At 42.8% G+C, this 22,983-nt stretch overlaps 1 protein-coding gene across 3 annotated transcripts in view; it reads right to left on the reverse strand.

Annotated features, from left to right (window-relative positions):
• SLC22A23 (solute carrier family 22 member 23) overlaps positions 1–22,983 on the reverse strand; it is a 107,667-nt gene that overhangs the window by 40,345 nt on the left and 44,339 nt on the right. For all 3 annotated transcript variants that reach the window (XM_081206357.1, XM_081206355.1, XM_081206356.1), the window contains exon 4: positions 397–565. In XM_081206357.1, the coding sequence (XP_081062483.1) occupies positions 397–565 (169 nt within the window). The remainder of the gene's footprint in view (positions 1–396; positions 566–22,983) is intronic.

Raw genomic sequence — 22,983 nt, forward strand, 5'->3', positions numbered from 1 at the left:
TGCATTCATAGGTTGCAGGTCAGCATCAGACCCATGTGGCAAATATACGGTCTCAATCCCATGTCTGCTGAGATAAAGGGAGGTGCAAAGGATAGGGGGCATTCACAAAGGAGACTCCATAAACAAAACATCCCCTCTGCCAGCTGATTCCCTTCCCACTAAGTCTGTCTTACTCATGCCTCATTTTGGAGCCTCTCCTGCCATTTGCAGGGGAGAAGCTGCAATTAGGAAAAGAGTTAAGCACCTACTCCTGCTTAGTAATTATCCTGTGCAAATGTCCCGAGTCACCACACTAGTAGTACAAGGGAACCGTGGCCTTGGGAACCCATGTTTGGCCCAACATGTCCAGCTTTATCAGTAAATATTTCTGAAAAATGAGAAACGGCAAATACTTACAACCAGTACAACAACATCAGCAGGAAGGGGCAGATGATGACAGCTTGGAGAACTTGCCAGTCCCGACAGAGGGCAGCCAAACCCGGCATGAGGAACTGCCCCGCCATTGCTACAAAACTCGCCACCATCGTTATCATGAAACGGTGACCAGGAGGACAGAGTTCTATTCCTGAAAAAGAGAGGGGAAAAAAGAGGTGAGAGTGAAATAAGTAATGATGAAAGGGGAAAGGATTCAAGTAAGTTCTCTTTGGAACTGCTGTTCTTGGTTGCTTATGAAACTTCAGATGATGATAATAATGATGATAATAATAATTCTGTGATTATCTCAGTGATCACGGGCAGGAGGAGGAGTTATGCTAAGACCAGACCATGTCATTACCGAGGAGGCAGGTTTAGTCGTTGTTTGAGGACTATCCCTGCCTCCAGGTCTGGTCCTGACCGGAAGGATACAGTAATCAGCAAGGGAAACCCACATGACCTGAAAGTGTTGCTGTGCAATGCCATGTCAATGATGAATAAAACCATTGCCATAGCTGTGGACATGCCTTAGACTTAGTTTCACCTCTATGGATGTTGGTGATCTGACAGCGAAACAAACGATCCAGTCCTGAGGGCCTTCTGGCGGTTCCCTCATTGCGAGAAGTGAGGCTACAGGGAACCAGACAGAGGGCCTTCTCGGTAGTGGCGCCCGCCCTGTGGAACGCCCTCCCATCAGATGTCAAAGAGATAAACAACTACCTGACATTCAGAAGACATCTTAAGGCAGCCCTGTTCAGGGAAGTTTTTAATATGTAACGCTGTACTGTTTTAAACACTGCTTGGGAGCCGCCCAGAGTGGCTGGGGAAACTCACCCAGATGGGCGGGGTATAAATAATAATAATAATAATAATAATAATAATAATAATAATAATAATAATTATTATTGGGCACCCACCTCGTAAGACATTAGAAAAAATATATATATATTATTCCACAAGTATGGTTCAAAATAATCATGCAAACCATTGCCATGTCTACATTAACAACACTATTTCATTAGTTCTCTCCCAACAGTCATATACTTAAATATACCGTATTGGCCCAAATATAAGCTACACCTGAATATAAGCCTTTAAAATTGGACTGGGGAGAACCCCCCCCCCTGAATATAAGCCACATCATTCCTCACTGCTCCTGGCTGCATACTGGGGGTGGGGGCAGCGGGGGGGGGGGGGAGCTGTGCTGCATTGCCAATGGCCTTTCCCCTTCCTTGCTCTCTCCCTTCCCGGCCTTGGGGGAGAGAACTGGGGACGACTCATGGGGCAGGCCCCACTTTGCCGCGCTCCTGGCACTGTTTGCCCCATGCTCCTGGCTACATACTGTAAGGTAGCGCTTTATCTTTTCACGGTTGGAATTCTGGGGGGGGGGGGGAGTGAGGTTTATATTCAGGCCAATATGGTACATCCACTGTGTGAGAAGGGTTTTTTTCATTTTCTCCACAAACCACAGAACAGAACCTAAAATTAGGAAGATTACACACCTGAGGGGATGGCATGGTGCCTAGTTTCTCAGCAATTAAAACAGAAAAGGGAGTAACTTAAACCTACTTGTGTTTAATGTGGTTCCATTATTCACTGCAAATAAATGCAAATAAATGCAATCCAATGAAAGCAAGTCGTGACTAAATGCTACTGTATACCGTTTGACCCTCTGGTTCAACCACATTGAACTGAATGGGACTCAGCTGAGTAGATACATATGGGATTGCACTGTAAATCCCATCAAAACCAGTTAGACGCAACAACTAACTCATTATTTTCAATGGGACTTAGGTTATGACTAACTATATTTGCATTCAATTGCACTAGAACCAGTGGCAAACAAATTATTTCTTTATTTGTAGCCATCACAGAAAATGAAAGTTCGTTTTAAACTGCACAATATCCATTTGAACACAGTGAGGTCACAATAAAGTCCTTGATGACCTGTCCCACTGACACAGTGAATGGCTGAACTAGATTAAAATTGGTTTATTTACAAGACATTTCTAAAACCAGGTCACAGACAAAAATCCAGACAGTTGCTCTGGATGTTATCAGTCGGGCTACATTATTATTTCCCTGCAATGAACACAACTTTTGAGTCAGCTTATCTGCATTTATCCCTGGCGAAATTTAAGCAGAAGACATACTCATGCAGTCCCCTCTGTTGCCAGCAGGACCCAAAAGAGAACCAGAGCAGTGCAATAAACAAAGCAGAATACACAGGCATGTACCTAAGGGAGCTCATGGAAAAGATCACTCACAGATGCCACGGTGACTCCCATTTTTCACAAGCTTCTCTGAAGTTTCTCCACTTTTTAAGTGGTGGTGACAGCCACCATAGCTTCTCCACTTTGATCACCAAAATACCTCCCAAAAATCACAAGGGAGTCAGCCAGTTAAATCCCTCCCCCTAGAGAGAGAATTTCAATTGCCAAGAGAGAAGAATGAAAGACAAGTCACTTCATTTGGGAGGGCAGAGGTAATTGATTCTGAAATCAGGCTGTTCAGGAGATAGGTAGTTTGATTCAAGGGTTTAGAGGCAGCTCTTGCCCTATGCTCCTACCTGCATGCAGGGGAGTTTGATTCCTCCCTGTCACTTGCTGTGTCTCTACCACTATCACCTCCAGGGGCTATTGGGTTTGTTTTCAAATTGTGGCCATTATGAAATGCGCTGCATCTGTTGACCCCATGGCACGTATTGGAATGAAAAGTTAACGTTGGAAATACGTCGTGGCACACTCACATTACATCTCCAGGTGCACACATAAAATGCTTTACATGGACATAACTATAAAAGTGCATCTGTAAAACAGCCGTACCTGCAGAACTACCTTGCCAAATAAATCTACACAAGTTACTAGTCCATGGCATTTCCCCTCCCAAGGCCAGTTGCCTGGCGCACGGATTCAATTTATTTGTGTCACAACATTCAGAATGTTTCCTTGCCTCGTTGCAAGCAGGTGTTTACAAGCCAAAAAAAGTAAAATAAAACAAAACGCTAAACATTTTGGTAATGCTCGCAGTTTCTGTTTCAGCAGGACCTTAGTTATAAGGGCAAAAATGTTGATAGAAAGAAGTGGTCCTTTTTAGACAGCGGCATGTTTAATTTAGTAATAACCTAACATGGTGGAAGAAGCAGAGGTCGCACAAGCTATGAAATCTGCATGGCAATTTGGTGTTCCTTCAACAATAAGTGTCACTCCCCATCAGTCCTCCTCTGTGTATTTCAATTACTGTCACTTTCTGTTCCAGCGAGTTGCACATGGAAAGAAAAGAGAAAGGGACGCATATGCCTTCAGCCAGATGGCATGCTTTTCACCACCACCATCAACCTGTTTCAGGTCTGTTAAGCATTTCCAAACTATCTTTGAATGAGAGATTGCCTCTCGCCTGCTGGTGGGGCTACAAAAAAAATTGTGACAGCTAGTGTCTCTGGGCATCAAGTCTATTCAAGAAGCAAGTGCACTTACGGGATAAGTTTTAATAGGTTTCTGGCTCAAACTCCCCCAATAGGATTACTAATTTGCTGGCAAACATGAGACAAGAGGGGTTGATTCTGCTGTAAAATATTCAGCCTGAAACCAGATTCCCACCATATGTTGTCAGATTCCATCAGCCCTGATTCCATTGGCCATGCTGACTGAAGATGGTGACAGTTTCAGGGCAACAGTATCTGAAGGTTACTAAGAGAAGGCTGAAATAAGGTTTATTGAATTGTAGAATTGTACAGTTGGGAAAGGACCCTGAGGGCCATCTAGTCCAACCCCTTGCAATGAAAGAATCTCAACGTGCGGTCCCCCATCCAATTTGAAACCATACCAGACCCTGCTTAGCTTTGCAAATGTGCTAGCAGTTTCATCGCAGATGCTCTATCACTGAGCTATGGCCCTCCCCCAAATGACAATGGAGATCAATACCATTTTGGTAATTTACTAACAAGCCCCTCTTGGCCTATGGTCTGTGATTTTCACAACGCGTCATTGGTACAGCTGACTAATTTCCCCATAAAATTTTGTCAGCTAAAGGGGCCCTTCCAAGTGGCCTGGCCTAGGACCCATCATTTTTCAATATATGGTGTTTGTTTTGATCATAATGCTGATGCAGAGGTGGGGAAAAAAATCATTAAGTGATCCACCACAACCCTCAGCAATTTTCAAGAGGTCTATGGTGGAAAAGCATTTCCCTGCTCTGATGTGCACCCACAGACTATGCCCCCCCTTCATCCGAATCTGCTATTTGACGCATGGGGTAAAAATGGAGGAACCTGTATAAGGAAGGGAAAGCAAAAAACAACACCCCACTACTGCAGCACAGACTAGTTTTGAAATGTATGAAAGAAATTGGTTGGTATTCATCAATTTCCATGAAAACAACGGAGAGGGGGGAAAAAAAGAGAGAGAGAGGAGAGAGAGAGAGAGAGAGAGAGAGAGAGAGAGAGAGAGTACATTCATATGTGTACGTCTGTGCACACAGACAATTTGATTTTTCCTTTGGGGATGGCTAACTGACAGTGGTAATGTGTTTTCTTTAGCAAACGCTAATCCCCCCCCCAAAAAAAATAACACTACGAATAGTGCAAAACTCTGCCAATAAGAAATGAATAAGAGAAATGGAAAGATCAAAATTATTCAGCAACATGTCTTATATTCTGAAAATGGTATCAGAAGCTGTATCTGATCATATGGAACGAATAACTGGGATGAGGCATACGACTTCAATTGCAGATTTGCTTCACATATCAAGGCATTGTGCTTGAGCTGAAGAGACTGATCCACTCCTGTGCAGCTGATGGCATCAAGCTGTCTAGATGAATTACTAAACACTCATTTAAGCATACGCGGCTCAAGACGAGGTCACATTTGACCACCTTGCAGGTGCAATTATTTCTTCAGAAGGTCCTTGAATGTGTCAGAATAAGTGTGTGCTGAAAAGGCAAGAGAATACTGGGATCCTGACAGCATAAATATTGCCTGTTGCCTTCTGTGTGCACTCACCTTTGTTCTGTCGGATTGCGTCAATGCTAATAGGCGAAGACAAAAATGCTGCAGTAGCGAGGAGTTAAGAACAGGCATAGGCAAACTCCGGCCCTCCAGATGTTTGGGACTACAGTTCCCATCATCCCTGACCACTGGTCCTGTTAGCTAGGGGTGATGGGAATTGTAGTCCCAAAACCTGGAGGGCCGGAGTTTGCCTATGCCTGGTTAAGAACATAAGAAGGACCCAGCTGGATCAGATCAAAGGCCTATCTAGTCCAGCATTTTTTTCTCACGACAGACAAGCAGATGCTGATGGGAAATCCACAAGCAGGACACGAGTGCAACAGAGATTTCCCCACTAAACCTCCCCAGAAACTGGTATTCAGAAGCCACATAATAGAGCCACCATCACTAGTAACCACTGACAGACTTATCCTTCAATTCATAATGAAGTATTTGTACACCGGTAGGTTAAAGCCTTGTGGCACTAGAAATCTCTGGTTTGAGGAGGTAAATATGTACAAAGAAATTGAGCTTTGTTTCAAATGGCCAGGAAGCCCAAGGGCTTAGCTATAGACAGCTGCCAGTAATGAGCCAGCATCTGGGAGCTGGAAACCGGAAGGCAAGAGTTGCACTGGGAAGTTAGAACCAATGGCTGAGCCAAAAACACACACCAGAGCAAGGGAGTGTTAGAATAATAGAATTAAAGGGTTGGAAGGGACAATGAGGGTCATCTAGTCCAACCCCCTGCAATGCAGGAATCTTTTCCCAGCATGGGGCTCAAACTCATGAGATTAAGAGTCTCAGGCTCTACCGGCTGAGCTATCTTGTTTTTGAACACGCAAAAGTCTTTTATAGAAAGCTATGGCTTTCCCAGTAGTGATGTATGGAAGTGAGAGCTGGACCATAAAGAAGGCTGATCGCCGAAGAATTGATGCTTTTGAATTATGGTGCTGGAGGAGACTCTTGAGAGTCCCATGGACTGCAAGAGGATCAAACCTCTCCATTCTGAAGGAAATCAGCCCCGAGTGCTCACTGGAAGGACAGATCCTGAAGCTGAGGCTCCACTGCTTTGGCCACCTCTTGAGAAGAAAAGACTCCCTGGAAAAGACCCCGATGTTGGGAAAGATGGAGGGCACAAGGAGAAGGGGACGACAGAGGACAAGATGGTTGGACAGTGTTCTCAAAGCTACCAGCATGAGTTTGACCAAACTGCGGGAGGCAGTGGAAGACAGGAGTGCCTGGCGTGCTCTGGTCCATGGGGTCACGAAGAGTCGGACACAACTAAACGACTAAACAATAACAATCTAGAACTACCCAACGGTCAATCTGGGTGGTTGGGGCTAGAGCCTGAAAATACTTCACTGACAGGGAGTGGTTCCAAACCTTAGGTGAGCCTAAGGTTCCTGGTTTTCCAAGCTCCAGTGACTCTTGACAGGAAATAATGTTTGCTAATACCTGGGCAGCAATGGCAACAGCAGCTCTGCCATGGTTTCAAAATAGGCCATGCTCTTGTGGGTTTGATTGTCTGCAAGTAGATTTTGCTGTGCAAATGCCACAGGGAGTCCATGAAATTGGGAAGAAAATAAGTAAATAATGTGGGATGGTGCCGGCTGCTTTCCATCACTGAACTATGCAAGCTACCTAAGTAGCAACAAGCTCTATGCAGATGTTCAAAGAACCTGTGGATTAGTTGTTGTTTTTTAAGGAATCTGTGGGGGCATCAAGAGGGGTGCATGCCATCTCCACCTGCTGCACCCCCAGTCTTCCCACATTGAGTAGAAAGGCCTGAAGGGAACCTTCCCTTACAACTGGAAACCCTCATGTTGTGGAGTTTCTGGCTGCAAGGAGGCTTCCAAGAGCATTCAGCCAAGCATACTTAGAAGCCGCCTTCAATGCATGGAGGTTGAGGTGGGCTCAGGGTTGGTGGGGGCATGACTGGTACTACTGAACATGATTCCCTTCCATATTCTAGGAGTGAAATAAAAGGACATTAGGAAAGATGTCATAATCACAACCATATCTCTATTCAATATGGAGTTCTGTGGGAGAGCCACGTGAAAGCAGGTAATAATAAATGGGTTCCGTAAAAACAATATATTGTTTACACAACCAATTATCCCAAGTCACTAGCTCCATAATCTTCCTCAATATAATTTGATTATGCATTCACAGAGTGTTGATCAGAAGAGAGCTGAAAGCAATAGGAACATTCAGGATAATTACAGGCTCTTGATTTGGCTTTTGTTTTGTCTCGGCAAAAGTAGCCCTGGAAACAGCAGCAGAGTCATTTTCCCAAGGATACAGAGTTGGGGCATCTGAGAATGGAATATATAGTGATTTGCAAAAAGCTCACTATAGGTCATGATGCTTTGCTTGCTGTGGTCTTTGCAGCAGCTCCCAGTGCCAAAATCACTGTTCTGTTTAAAGCGACAACTTCCCATTTATCTTCTTCCCCAGATATATGTAGCTACAGGTTGGGCATATTCAAGGTTTCGCTAACTATAAACTATGAGCATGCCAGGCCAGTGCCAGATGTACCCTAGCAAATCACCCAGAATCCTTTGCAGTAGTTATGCTGTGAAAAGGGCTCTATTAAAGGTAGCATATTTCAAAAGTCCTGCCTATGAAAAGGAGACAGAAGACATTCAATTATAATTTAACTTTCTCATAAAAGTGATGACAACTGGCTTTGCAAATAATATAGGTCCATAGCTATTAATATAAAATAAGGAATTCTTAGGTGAGGCATGAGCTGCAAGGGAAAGTGAACTTCCCATTAGTCCAAAAGGCAGATACACACATGCATTGGTTTTGAACAAGCTGATGGACATATTACAGATTATATACTGCTCTACTTGTTACAGTGTTTGATATTACTAAAGGAAAAAGAGAGTATCCTTTCCCACTTATAACCACCTTTTCACTTTCCTAAATATATCTCTTGTGGACTTTATAAATCATCATGTAGGCTTCCTCCATGTCTTTAATCTGCCTCTCCACTGACCTGTGACAGACCTAGTTCGCGTTGAGATGGTAAGCCAGTGCCTGGGGCCTGAACCACTTTGGGCTGCAGGTAAGAACTTGCATAAAATAATTTTTTCTCCATAAAAATAGGGGAAAATATATACATCCACATAGAAAACTTGCTGTCTGGAAGAAGAATTGCAGCCTAACATCCTTACTGGCTTGAGAATGCAGGGATTTATTTAAATTAAACTTTAAGGAAAGCTCTCTCTACAGCAAAGTTTGACAATCCCTCTCGACATACACACTGCAAATGCTTTGGCAGGTGGAAAGAGGCTACAAAAAATCCCAAGGTAACTGACGGCGGATAGGCTTCCAGATTCAATCTGTCAGTCACACATACAGAGCTCAGACTACACATGGCACTTCGAAGGAGAAAATGCCAGCAAACTAGAAATATAGGGCTGCAGCGAATGCCAGCCATGTTCAGAGTCAACCAAATGAAACTAATAACATGACTAAGTCGGGCCCATTATTTTCATTGAGTCTACCCTGCATAAAACCTAACTCGTGTTCTCTAGCAACTTCTGAAGGTAACTCTGGAGGCATCTGCAGAGAGCCAGCTCCACCTCTTCGTGTAACAAGACAGCTCGAACACTCCCCACCCTCTGGCTCCTTCCTCGCCCACACCTTCATTTGGAATGTCCTCGCCATTCCCCTTCTTGCCCTTTGCATTCTTAACAAGGTATTAAGTAGTGTGCAGGTGATGTCTTCCTTAGATTAGTCACCCTAAGGGAATATGAGCTACAGAGGATTAATTCCTCAAGCTTAGTGTCCAGGGTTTTGTTTTTTATCAACTGCAGCTTATCCTATGTGGATCCAGTGCTTAAGCCATCAAGCCAGAGTGGATTTCCAGACCCCACTTTTTTCCCTGATGTAGAAAAGTCAGTAGATAACAAAGGGACATCATGATCCCTATCCAACTCCCTCTGACTTTAGCTGCTCTTCTGACAGAAGAAGTCTGTACTGTGGTGGCTGTATCACCAAAGAATAATTGAATTGTAGAGTTGCAAGGGACGCAGGTGGCACTGTGGGTTAAACCACAGAGCCTAGGGCTTGCCAATCAGAAGGTCAGTGGTTCGAATCCCCACGACGGGATGAGCTCCCATTGCTCGGTCCCTGCTCCTGCCCACCTAGCAGTTCGAAAGCACGTCAAAGTGCAAGTAGATAAATGGGTACCCCTCCGGCGGGAAGGTAAACGGCATTTCCGTGTGCTGCTCCGGTTCACCAGAAGCGGCTTAGTCATGCCGGCCACATGACCCGGAAGCTGTACGCCGGCTCCCTCGGCCAATAAAGCGAGATGAGCGCCGCAACCCCAGAGTCGGTCATGACTGGACCTAATGGTCAGGGGTCCCTTTATCTTTAAGGGACCCTGAGGGCGTCCAACCTAGTCCAACCTGCTGCAATGCAGGAATATGCTGCTGTCCCGCCTGAGGATTGAACCTGCAACCTTGGTGTTATCAGCACCATATGGGATCGATGATCAAAACACAGATGTCTCCTTCTGTGCTTCAGGAGGAGCATGTTGCTTCCTTTACTTTCCTCATTTTTGTAATGATTTGATTCGGAGGCTCAGGGTGGGCTCTTCCCTTCAGCTTTTCCATAATATCTGGATATAGCCTGTGCAAACAGCCCCTCAATTTTTGCACCAGTTCACAGTAACCTTGTTAACAAACTCATAAGAATTAGTAGTTCTATAAAACACACACACATGGTCTGCTCATGTGTCCCAATGTCAGTCATTTGGGGCTTGCTTTTGACCTGAAGTAGTTTCTGTTTGCAAAATTTTGAGAATCTCTAAGCTAGCTTCACCACTGCTCTTAAAAACCTCACTGTTAAACAGTTACAACTTAGCCTTGGAAAAGGCACTGCACCCAAAACGCTATTCCTCCACTTGGGTTTCTGACTATCCTTCATTTACAGGACCCTTTCTTATTGTACATACAATAAATAAACTCAAAGAATATAAGGATATATGTTTCTTATCCATATCAGCTCAGTCCTAAGTATGCTTATTCAGTAGTAAAGTTCAATTAAATGAGTTCAATGAAACTTATTTTCAAGCAAGCATATATCGGATCATGGTCTCAGTTGCACAGGTATAATTTCACAAAGTATCTTCTTAAAAAAAGAAAAGAAAAAAGGCTTGCTATATCAAGTTAGCTAAGCACCCAGAGCTGGGAATGTTTTGCAGATCAGGTAACTAAGGAATCTACGGAAGGAAAACTCAGTGTCTCCACAAATAGAGATGTGATGTTCCATGAATATTAATAAAATTTGATGAGAAACAAAGCCATCTGTTTCAGTTTCTATTCTAAATCCAGTTTAGTTTTGATTCCTCACCCATCTGTGAAGGATTCCTCTCCCTCCACAGTCATCTTAACAAAATGCTCTAAAACAAATATCCTGCTGTTGAACACTTATTTAGGTTCTCAAGCTATGTGAGAGGACCCTCAACCGAGGCACAAAACACCTTGAGAGGGGGAAGAAAGAAGTAACCCGTTTGTGTGAAGATCCTCCTGCAGCATCAGAATTTTCTTTTCCACTTTTCTACAAAGCTAAGAATTGAGTGAGCTGAAAGTCCCTTTGGTCTTTACAGGGCAATTAAGGTCCTATACCAGGGGGGTCCAACTTTTCATACCAAGTGGGCTGCAAGAGTACTTTGACACAGAACCCGTGGGCCACACACTGCCTTGTCATGCAGGCATTGCCTTCCCAAAGCTGGCTAAGTGAGGCACTAGGGTTTGGGAAGGAGGTGCAAGGCTCTGGCAGGCTCCTAGAGCCCTTCCACCTCTTTCCCAAAGCTGGGAAAGTGCTAACTAGGTTTTGAGAAGGAGGTGGGAGGACTCTAGGACCCTGTCAGAGCATCATGTCTCATTCCCAAAGCCTTGCTTACCCAGCTTTGGGGAAGCAGTGAGAGGGAGGGGGGCATCAGATGTTGCCAAAGGCCACCAGAAAGACATTGAAGGTTGCTTGTGGCCCTCAGGCTGCATGTTGGACCACCTTGCCCAATACACTGTTGTCACTGAATGCTAACATTGATCTGTACTGGAAACAATGACCATTTCTCTCTCGTGTGCACACAGCTTTGAGAGTCCAGAGAATTCTAATTCAGAAAGGGACTAACCAGCTGACAGAATTTTAGCACACCCACAAACTGCAATTTCCTCAGTTCCTTGTGGAGAAGATATGAGCAGAGGTGCAACCTTTTGAGGGTACCCCAGTGGCTTGAAAGGCAAGAGAAACATCTCTGCTCTGTGTGGTGAATTGCTTATGACTTCCATGCCTCCCTGCTGTTGGAGCCTATGTAGCCCAGGAAGACAATGAAGGACTTAGTTTATTTGTGAGGGGAAGCAACGCTAAGAAGTGGCTATTATTATATTATATTATATTATATTATATTATATTATATTATATTATATTATATTATATTATATTATATTATATTATATTATATTATATTATATTATATTATATTATATTATATCATATCATATTTATATTGCTAGATCCTCTGGGTGAAAACAAAAATTGGAAATCAGTGATGTGAAAGGCATAAGCAGACTCTATGATTTTGGGAGTATTGTACCTGCCTCTTTATTTCTGCATTTATTATAATATAAATAGTAGTTTATCAGATAGCATCTGTTGCTTTAGTTGTGGCTTGAGTACGAATATAATTTATTTAGCATCTTCTCAAATGTTTCTGTTTTAATCACACACACACATACATCCCTCCATCCACACTGAAAATGACAATTTTGCCCCTACTTTTGTTTTTTCCTAGAGGAAAAGCTTTGTTACAATTGTCTCTAAAACGTTACAAGTTCTGATACTGTTTTAACTAAGCAACACTTTATAATATTGTTTTTCCTTTGGCCTGTGGCTGACAAACCTGAAGGAGCCTTTTAACATGGTATCTTAGCTTGGCTTGCAGCCAAGATCCCCTGTTTATGAAACACATTGCTGCTAGAAGAGGAAAGGTATACATGGAAGAAGAAGAAAAACATACCAAATGCTCTCTAGATGTAGGATATACAAAAGGACTTTGACTGAAACCTTGTCTGAGAAGACTGTGTTTTGTGATTGTTCCCCAATCATTTTGATTACAGACTTCCCGAGATGGGAGCTGTCAGTTTATTCGCCTTCCACACCATCTGGTACAATTACGCTCAACCTGCTTCAGGCTTCTCTAGGCTCTATTCCTGTACGCATGCCGAATCAAAACAGGAATGGGGAGCTCAGCTTGCAGCTGCTCGAATTCCTGGCAACAGAAGCTGGAAAAGCAGAAAGAAGCCTGATCGAGCTGTATCAATGAACAACAGTTCTAGGCTTTATTTGCAACAAGCGACCACTGCTGTGCTGCCCACTGTTATATTAAGTCAAGAAAAGCCCCACATCCACTGCCAAGTTCCTTCCATTTAAAAAAAGGTAAATATATCTGCAAGAACATGGACCTCACATCCAAAGAAATTTGAGGCGTGCTAAAAGGTAAAGCACAACCAATATGAGCATTTGACAGGGTTTTTAAAAAATTCTTTATTCATATCAGGAGATATGTCTACTCAGAAGTAAATCCCAATAAGATATGGCTTAATCCCAGAAAAGAAGGTCCAAGCATGCCGGGTCTACCATTAGGCAGGGTGAAGCAGCCACCTCTCAACCAGCTAGTTTGGGTTGTCATGAAAGGGCAGCAAATGGCTATTCATTATTGTGCTCTTAGTGCCAGGGAAGAGGGAGAACTTGTGAAATTTTCTGCCTCAGATGCCAAAATACCTTGACTAACTCCAAGTGCTATATATCCTGATGAGGCTCAGGGCGAGCACCAGTTCCTGCTCCACCTCAGGCAGAGAAATGCCTTGGGTCAGCATTGGGCCTTAAGGCACAGATATCTGAGTGTAGGGCAAACACTGTGCTGGTACAAAGAAATGTTAATGTGTATAAACTGCAGCTTTTTCACTCTAAAATACTCGCAAGCTGCAAACAGGAACAGATAGGCCCACACTTGTGAGTAATCTGAACAGAAAAACCATGATATATAGAAGGAGGCACCTTATGTGCCTGATGTAATGTGCATTTCTTTGAAGCTTGGTGTCTCAATCTGATTTACAAAATATCTCAAGAAGCAGTCCAATGCCTATTGCAAATCAGATTGAGACACCAAGCTTCAAAGAAATGCACACTGCACCAGGTAAATAAGGTGCCCTCCTTCTATATTTCTAGGCTGTTTTACAAACCAGTAATATGTTACTGCTTTGTAAAAGAGCCTAGAAATGTTTTCTGCAGGATATAAATCCATAAAATGAAGAGGTAAGATAATAGCAAAAAGAAGAATATCCAGATTTCTCAACCACAAGGAAAACGCAATAATTTTACTCAGAGAAGCAGCTTACAATATGGCATTGCCCAGGAGAAACTGTCCTATGAAAAGCTACACTTCAAGAGCAGGTAAGTTGGAGGAGGTGCTTCCCTAGTTCTGGAGAAGTTGGCACAAGGATGAAAGAGAGCGAGAGCGAGGAGAGACTTGGCTAAATGCATGGAGGTGTTGAATTATAGGATCTTGTCCACAGTATAACAGCCTTTCTGCAGTATGTATTCTCTGCTTGGGAACTTGTACATTCTCCATCTTAAACAGCCTACCTTCACAGGCATGCTGAGTCATAAGCAGAGTGTTGGCAGTCGAGGCATATTCAAACAAACAAACAAATTACAACAACCTCACACCTCCCAATGAACAAAGCTGGCTCATGAAAACTGCTTCAACTGGATCTAAGATTACAATTGCTAAGCTAATACCCACCATAGTATAGATTTCAACACACCTCCTGAGGGGGAAAACCCACATTCATCTTTCTGAAAGCTTCTAATCTTCTCCAGAAACTGAGATCACTCTTTTGTGTTCCCAAAACACCCTGTTTCCCAATGCAAAATCCAGATACCTTTCACCTAATTATGGGATCAAAGGCTGATATATTTGCTGATGGCCTATTTGCCTGGGAAAGTTGAAAGCTGAATAAGAGACAGCTAAACACTAGGAGTCTGATCCAATCCACCGCAGGAACAGCAACTGCATAAGGGGGAAACCTCGTAACAGAGCTCACTTTCCCTCCCCCTCCCCATCATTGTAGAAAATGGAAGGATTGTTCAGGTTTCCCATATGATCAGCTCACTCCCTATCATCAGTGAAGGAACATGAGCTCAGATCAATTAAAAAACTCTTACTAAATACAATGATCAGTGAAATCATAACTCGGAAGAGATAATATAATTCCAGGAGCACAGGACTAAATACAAAATGAAACCCTGAAGGAACAATAAACAAAATCTAAGAAATCTTAGCTGACCTTCTAAAGGGACAGTGAGATGTCTTGTGGATGTCCAATGGATGTCCAACAGATGTCCTCACAAAACTCCACCAAAAGATGTCCAATGCAACCTGCACCCTTTGTCATAGGGTCCATAGATTTTGGACTGTAATTCTGATAAGCCCCCTCCAACATGCCCAGTGGTCAACATGCCCCAAAGGGTGCTCATCAATGGTTCCTCTTCATCCTGGAGAAGAGTGACTAGTGGGGTGCCACAGGGTTCTGTCTTGGGCCCAGTCTTATTCAACATCTTTATCAACGACTTGGATGATGGACTCAAGGGCATCCTGATCAAATTTGCAGATGACACCAAACTGGGAGGGGTGGCTAACACCCCAGAGGACAGGATCACACTTCAAAACGACCTTGACAGATTAGAAAACTGGGCAAAAACAAACAAGATGAATTTTAACAGGGAGAAATGTAAAGTATTGCACTTGGGCAAAAAAAATGAGAGGCACAAATACAAGATGGGTGACACCTGGCTTGAGAGCAGTACATGTGAAAAGGATCTAGGAGTCTTGGTTGACCACAAACTTGACATGAGCCAACAGTGTGACGCGGCAGCTAAAAAAGCCAATGCAATTCTGGGCCTCATCAATAGGAGTATAGCATCTAGATCAAGGGAAGTAATAGTGCCACTGTATTCTGCTCTGGTCAGACCTCACCTGGAGTACTGTGTCCAGTTCTGGGCACCACAATTCAAGAAGGACACTGACAAACTGGAACGTGTCCAGAGGAGGGCAACCAAAATGGTCAAAGGCCTGGAAACGATGCCTTATGAGGAACGGCTAAGGGAGCTGGGCATGTTTAGCCTGGAGAAGAGGAGGTTAAGGGGTGATATGATAGCCATGTTCAAATATATAAAAGGATGTCACATAGAGGAGGGAGAAAGGTTGTTTTCTGCTGCTCCAGAGAAGCGGACACGGAGCAATGGAGCCAAACTACAAGAAAGAAGATTCCACCTAAACATTAGGAAGAACTTCCTGACAGTAAGAGCTGTTTGACAGTGGAATTTGCTGCCAAGGAGTGTGGTGGAGTCTCCTACTTTGGAGGTCTTTAAGCAGAGGCTTGACAACCATATGTCAGGAGTGCTCTGATGGTGTTTCCTGCTTGGCAGGGGGTTGGACTCGATGGCCCTTGTGGTCTCTTCCAACTCTATGATTCTATGATTCTAAGGATGATAGAAATTGTGGTACAAAAACACCTAAAAGGCACCAGGTTGGAGAAGGCTGGCCTTACCTCTAACAGTGATGTTGCATAATAGAATATCTGACCCAGGCCTCAATTTAGGAGTTGGGGCCATAGATGATCCAAACTGTTTAGGGCCTTAAATGGTCAATTGGAATTTAGCCCCGAAATCAACTGGAAGCTCTCATGAACTGGTATGATATGTTCCCTGTAGAAAGATGAAAAGCCACACTTTCACATTCTAGACCAGTGAATACCCTAAACTGTCTTAGCTCTTCTGGGATAGCTCAGTTGGTAAAGCATGAGAGTCTTAATCTCAGGGTTGTGGGTTCTAGCCCCACGCTGGGCAAAAACATTCCTGCATTGCAAGGAGCTGGACAAGATGACCACTACTGTGGTCCCTTCCAACACTACAGTTCTATCCCATGTAGAATGCACTAAGCAGTTGTTGAAAAGTAGCCGGAGCCTGGGGCACAGTGATATGATAAAGGAGCACAGCTGAAACCGAAGAGGGGGAAAATCATGCCAAAGCTTCCACCAGATAGCCTTGATTCAAAGCATTATCCAAGAGCACTGTGAAGCTGCAAGACTTGTCCTTTAGCATGACCTCCTATAGGGTGAATCCTTAGCCTTGCATTGCAAGTTAACTCCCTCTTATTTTGGTTGAAAGCCAGTTCATCCTCCTCATCTGATCCATTATCAACTCTAGGCAAGCTCTCAGAGACTTCATTACAAAACCTGGATCTGATGGAAAAGAGAAATTTAGCTGCATGTTATCAGTATACAGAGGAAACTTTACCCCATCTCTTTAGACAAACTTTCCCAGCAGGTTTATATGGCTATTATATAGCACTGGATTCCAGGAGAACCCATATAGCAATGGACACGGAATCAGAAAGCAAAAGTCTCCCTTTAACATGCAAATGAACATAGAAACATAGGAAGCTGTCTTGTGTGTTTTATGTAAACAGCTTATATGTTTTGATGAATAAGTGGCATATAAATCCTAATAAAAAAGTAATTATACTGAATCCATTTAGCTGGGTATTGTCTACTCTGACAGGCAGAGACTCTCCAGGATTTCAGGCAAAAATCTTTCCTAATCCCACCTGGAGATGCCAGGGATCAAACCAAGGACCTTTTGCATGCAAAGCAGAAGTTTTATCATTGAGCTATGCGGAAGATGTCCTCACAAAAGCAAGCATTATTGATCTTATGAATGCAAGCAACCACTAGCCAAGATGGGCATGGATCACAGGATAGACATGATAGCATAAAGCCATGAGGCATTTAAGGTACCTTATCAACAGCCAATACCTGAATCACCAAAGGAAAACACCCAGGGTCAGACAGAACAATGGCAGTGCTGATTCGTGTGCAATAAACACCACACTAAATACTCAAGAGAGACCTCACTGATACATGCACTGTCCGAAGTACACATGGGTTCCTCGTGCTCAGGTAAAAGGACATTTCATACATCTTAGCATCATGGTGGGGGAGCAGTATTCAAGTGCAAGTCACAGAGGTTTTGAGTTGTCCCCTCAGCTTCTTAGGCCCCAGATGTCCAACCATTCAAGGAAGAGGACCTGGGATGCTAGAGAAGACAAAGGATAGCCCCACAAGCAACCACATCAGCTGATCTTTGTCTCTCTTAACAACCAAAAACCAAACAGAATGTACTTCCTTGGCGGCAAATCAGAGCCTGAAAGAAGCACAGCCATATCTATCATTTTCCATTTACAATGGCTTCAGTTTCTATCCGGTCAGTTTAATAGCTTGCATTCGCCATTCAAGCTTGCTGGGTTTTAGTTTTGTTTTTTAATTAAAAAAAATGTTGGCCACTGAGTGAGATCCAGAAACTGTTGCCTGCATCATGGACTTCTTTTCTGGTGCTTCCTAGTGGTTTGGTACATGGGTAGTCTTTGTATTGAAATGTGACCAGATCCTGCAATCCTCATTATCCCTCATCACTGGCCATCCTGATTGGGGCTGATGGAAGCTGGAGTACAACATCATATGGAAGAGAACAGATCCCCCATCTCTGCTCTAAATTACTCTGCAAAGTTATACAACAACAGGACTCACCATTTGGCTGGGACTTACAGCATACTTAGTTTAATGATTAATGCAGACTGCCACAGCAGTCCACATGTTCTGGGTTTCTTTATATGCAACACAATGCAGAACACTAGCACAGCTACACCACACTACTGCTACTTCCATGAAGAATTTACTTATTGCCCCTGTTTATCTTTTCAGTCCTAACTTAACCTCTGCTTGTGTATTTCCCCCAGTGTGTGAACATTTAAAATATGCTATACAAGGCTGCAAGCGTAAATGTGAATTGGGTAGAGGGGGAAAGAGCCAGAACAAAACAAGATATTGCAGACCTGACAGTGCAATTGGTACGCTCAGAAGTAAGCCACACCAAGTTTGACATGGCCTACCCTCAGGTAAGTGTATACAGGATAGCAGCCTGAAGCACGAAAAGCTGAGGTATTAAATTGAAGTATTAAATTGATTCAGTCTTTGATTTTTTACAAGCACAACTTAAATGGCTCCAACAAATTAACAAGTTTCAATTATTGCTGGGAAAACAACTCTGAACCACAAATCTTCCGGCACGTCATCTATTTATTAATATTGTATTAAGAACCACTTAGGCACTGATTATAGGAAAGCCCCTATAATAATGCACTGGGCCTCGGGCAAGATTCAATTAAATACTAGTAAGGCTGCACTGGATATTCTCATGTGAATACTGTCTGCACAAAAAGGAAGCTTTTGTGGAGTTGAAACATTACCATAAATCTTTCCATATTTAATCCTTTTAACACCTGCTCACTAGTATTTGCAATGCCTCTCTACTGTTGCTGTTTAAGTGCTTCTTCCTGTTCCTCCAGTCATGGTACCAGATGATTGATGTACATGTGGTTAAAGTGATGTCACAAAGCTGCTTGGCAAAATTTGGTTCTGGGTTAACAGCACTTAAGCAATTCAAACTGAGAGCAAAGTTACCTGACCTGAACTGGATGTGTGACAAAGCAGCTTAGCCAATCAGAACTGGCTATATGATGAAAGCATAAGACCATTCAGAGTGAGGACAGAAAGCACTGAGACTAGGAAAAGAGCTGCAAGCACGTTTGCCCTTGTTTGCGCACACCCACCCTTGCTGAAACAGGGACACTCTTCATGGAGGTGAAAATGTTTGAGAGATATGCTCAGTGGCGTAGCGTGGGGGGTGCAGGGGGGGCTGGCCGCACCGGACGCAACATCTGGGGGTTAGGGTTAGGGGGCGCAAATCCACGGGTTAGGGGGCACAAATCCACAGGTTAGGGGGCGCAAATTACTTGCCTTGCCCCGGGTGCTGACAACCCATGCTACGCCACTGGATATGCTTTCTCCTTTTTTGGCTCAGCCTTACATACCAGCAATAATTGCCTTTTGTCCAAATGCCTCTGAGCAGCCTATAAAGTAAGAAGGGAGTGCAAGTCCCAGCATAAATCAATTCAAGATTTGTTTCTCCAGCCCTTGGCTGCTTCCCAGCTTGCCTGAGTGATGGCGCTGGCCCTCAATTATTTAAAAACTTGGGGAAATAGGAGTGTGGGAACTTTGTTTACACAATTAAAGCCTTGTATTTATTCATTCATTTTAGATTCATAGACTGCCATCTCTGCCTCACACTGACATGGGAAAACAGCAAAATTAAATCGGAAATTCTGTTTGCTGTGGTTCCTCCTTTACATTGCAACAATTATTGTTTTTTAAACTGAGATATCTTTGGCTGCTTATTCCTTAAACTCTCGCCATGTAAAGATACGTTTGTTCCATATTCAATGGATAACATTCAGTCATTGTGGTCACTTTGGCAAGGGTGTGGATCTTCTTACCTCTCTTTATTTTATTTATTTTTAAATATGGACAAGGAGAGAATAATGTTCCAGCTACAAGCAGTGGCAGTAGCTGAGCAAGCATGTTTATTGTTGCAATGCACAGTTCTAACTTTGCTTGCCATGATAACTAATGTAAAGATCTAGTCACCTGCTGAGAATAAATCCCAACCCATATTTTTCTGAATACAAAGCACACCCTCCCCAGAAACATTGACTTTTGGCACTAGGTGAAGAAACTTGGTTCAGGTTGCATTTTAATATGATCCTACCTAATTTGCCCCTCCCCAAACACACAAACTGATATGCAAACATCCTTTGAAATTTGCACCTCTCCCAATTTCTCAATCAACAACAAAAAAAGTGTGTGGAAGTTCTAAGGAACCTCCTCTCACATTCTCTATGCTTGTGGCTTGCAAGGAACCCATCCCCATTTATTGAAGCATTGATAATCAATTATTTCAGGACATAGGAACCCGCAAGGTCCTGTTGCTAGACCACATGCCACAGGGCTCTATCTTGTCTCCCATCTATACGAAGCCTCTGGGAGTGTACTCGGGAGATTGGGAGTAAAGTACCATAATTTTTTTTAAAAAGTGTACATTAGGGGAAAGCACGCCTAAAAATGCATTTATTTGTGAAATAAAATACAAAAGGGCATTGAAATTAGGGAAAATTCCTTGCAAAAAATTTATTTCTTTTTTAAAAGGAAAAATGCATACTAAAAGACTGAAGAATTTTCATGAGGCCGTTTAAAAAAAAGGGAATCATGGACTAATGCAGAAATGTGGTAAGCTGAATTTAAGATTGGAAAAGTGGAAAACCAGAATTGACAGATTCACCCATCCCTATAGGATACCTAATTATTTTCTGCTTTTGCAGAATGCCTTTCAGGTCTGTCCTGTCTGGGTTTCAAATAAATACTGTTTTATTTTCCAGGCCTATTTAGCTGGCTTCATCACTGATACTTTTTGTTGGATTTTTAAAAAATGTTTTCAGCAAATAAATTTATTTTGAAACGACACTGAAGATCTAGGCAATGAAAAGCAAGAACACTGCAAAACAATAAATCACTAATTAAGGGGAAAGGTAAAAAGGAAACTCACTAATTATATTCCTTAATATATTGTGGGTGGGCTTGTAGGCAGTCTAAATGAGAAGCTAGCTAACTATCGAGAGTGTTTGAAATTTTTAAGCTATGAAGCTAAATTGCAATCAGGAAAAAGAAGAAGAAGAAAAAGAATCTATCGCTGATTGGAAGCTGATCAAAATTTCCATGTAGCAGGCTGGTTGAATCAACTGATTTTTAAACCATTTCATTATGGAACATAAAACTGCCTTGAGCACAGATTACAGAAAGGCATGGTAAATTACACAAGCCCACTGCTGAACTAATTATGTCCAAGTTACACCCCAGTAAATGTTTAATTTTCTGAAGCATGGTCAGCGTTTGCCAGTGTCCTAATTAAAAGAAAATGTTCCTAACGACCAAACTTCCTCTGCTTGTGGGGGTAATGCAATAAGTAATGACTGAGATCTTCTGTTTTATACCTGCTGCAAATGCACTTTTAAAGTGCGCGGCCCAAATGACTCTCATGCAACGTTCGTCTGAAGCAGAGCCAATGTTGTTTTGTTTCTCCCCACTGAAATTAGTGTAATCCTGGAGAGTGGTTGGCATCACCTCTGTGGAGAACGGCTGACATACATTGAACCCACTCAAAATGATGAGCTAATTAACATTCTATGGTCTTTCCCAGCAACTGGAGACCTATTTTTAGACCATGGCAAACTACCCTAGGAAGCACCAGCTACACTTCCTTTTGTGCATGCTTCTGTCTTAATATTCTGATAAATAATTCAGCTCAGTTCATAAACATTCTTGTCTCCTTTCGATATTGCTCCTCTGTCAGACAGGAGACAGAAATATTTTGCTTATGGGGGGGGGGGGGGACCGTAGAACCGTATCTGAGAAATGTTTTCAAGCTAGGCTCCTTCACCTCACCTGTTTAAACTCAGGGTACAACCACTCTGCTGCAAATTATAGTTGTGAATTACAGTGGTACCTCTGGTTACGAACTTAATTCGTTTTGGAGGTCCTTTCTTAACCTGAGGTACTACTTCCGGGTTAGCGGAGTCTGTAACCTGAAGTGTTTGTAACCTGAGGTGTTTGTAACCTGAGGTACCACTGTATAGGATGCAACTGGCATTTTGGCATATACATGCAGGTGAGTTTGCAAGTGGGATTTTGTTGATTTTTTAAAAAAATCCTTCTTAAAAAGATTTTTATTGCTTTAAAACTTGATCCCCCCAAATATATGTGTGTGTGTGTGTGTGTGTGTGTGTGTGTGTGTGTATAGTTGTTTCCCCCCCCCAAAAGAACCAACATGTAGCTTATCTCTCCTCCATGCCTCCTCCTTTATTTTTGATCCATTAGGAAACAAATTACCGTAGTACTACTGGTTGTAGCTCCCTGTTGAGAGTACACTGTGGCAAACTCAGAGCCGTTCCACCTGGCTATAGTAGAGGGAGGGACAGGGCTGTAGGGCTCAGCTGAAATGCAGAAACCTTTGGTTCCTCCTCCTCCTTAAACTTTTCCAATTCCATCTGGTTGTTAAAAAAACTCTGGAACTAAAAATGAGTGCTTGAGCTTGCTTTTTTCCTCCTCCTTCCCAACTGCTTTTCCTTTTGTGACATGTCTTTTAGATTGCAATCCTTTGTTTTTGGCTGAAAAGTATGGTAAAAAAACTTTATATAAATGAACAAAGTGTAAAGTGGCTCTGAACCACATGCCTACATATATTCATAAGGTACAGACAAGCCAGAAGGAATCACAGCTGTCTTGGCCTCACACAGCCACCATGAAAATGGTTGTTGCTTGGCACCATTTTGCCTTTTCTAGTCCCAACAGATATCACAGCCGTATGCCTTATGTCACTTTGGAAAGGGAGAGTGAAGAGCAGACAAACATATATTTATTGAGCACAGGCATCTTTCAAGCAAAATTAATAATGCTCTTAATCATATAACACCCAAAAGCAAAAATGGATTCTGTCAAGCTTTCCGTATAGGGTTCAGTCCTAGCTGACTATTTCGTATTTAGTTCTTTAAATA

Source organism: Podarcis bocagei, assembly GCF_964188305.1.
Source record: "Podarcis bocagei genome assembly, chromosome: 8".
Taxonomy (NCBI): Eukaryota; Metazoa; Chordata; class Lepidosauria; order Squamata; family Lacertidae; genus Podarcis; species Podarcis bocagei.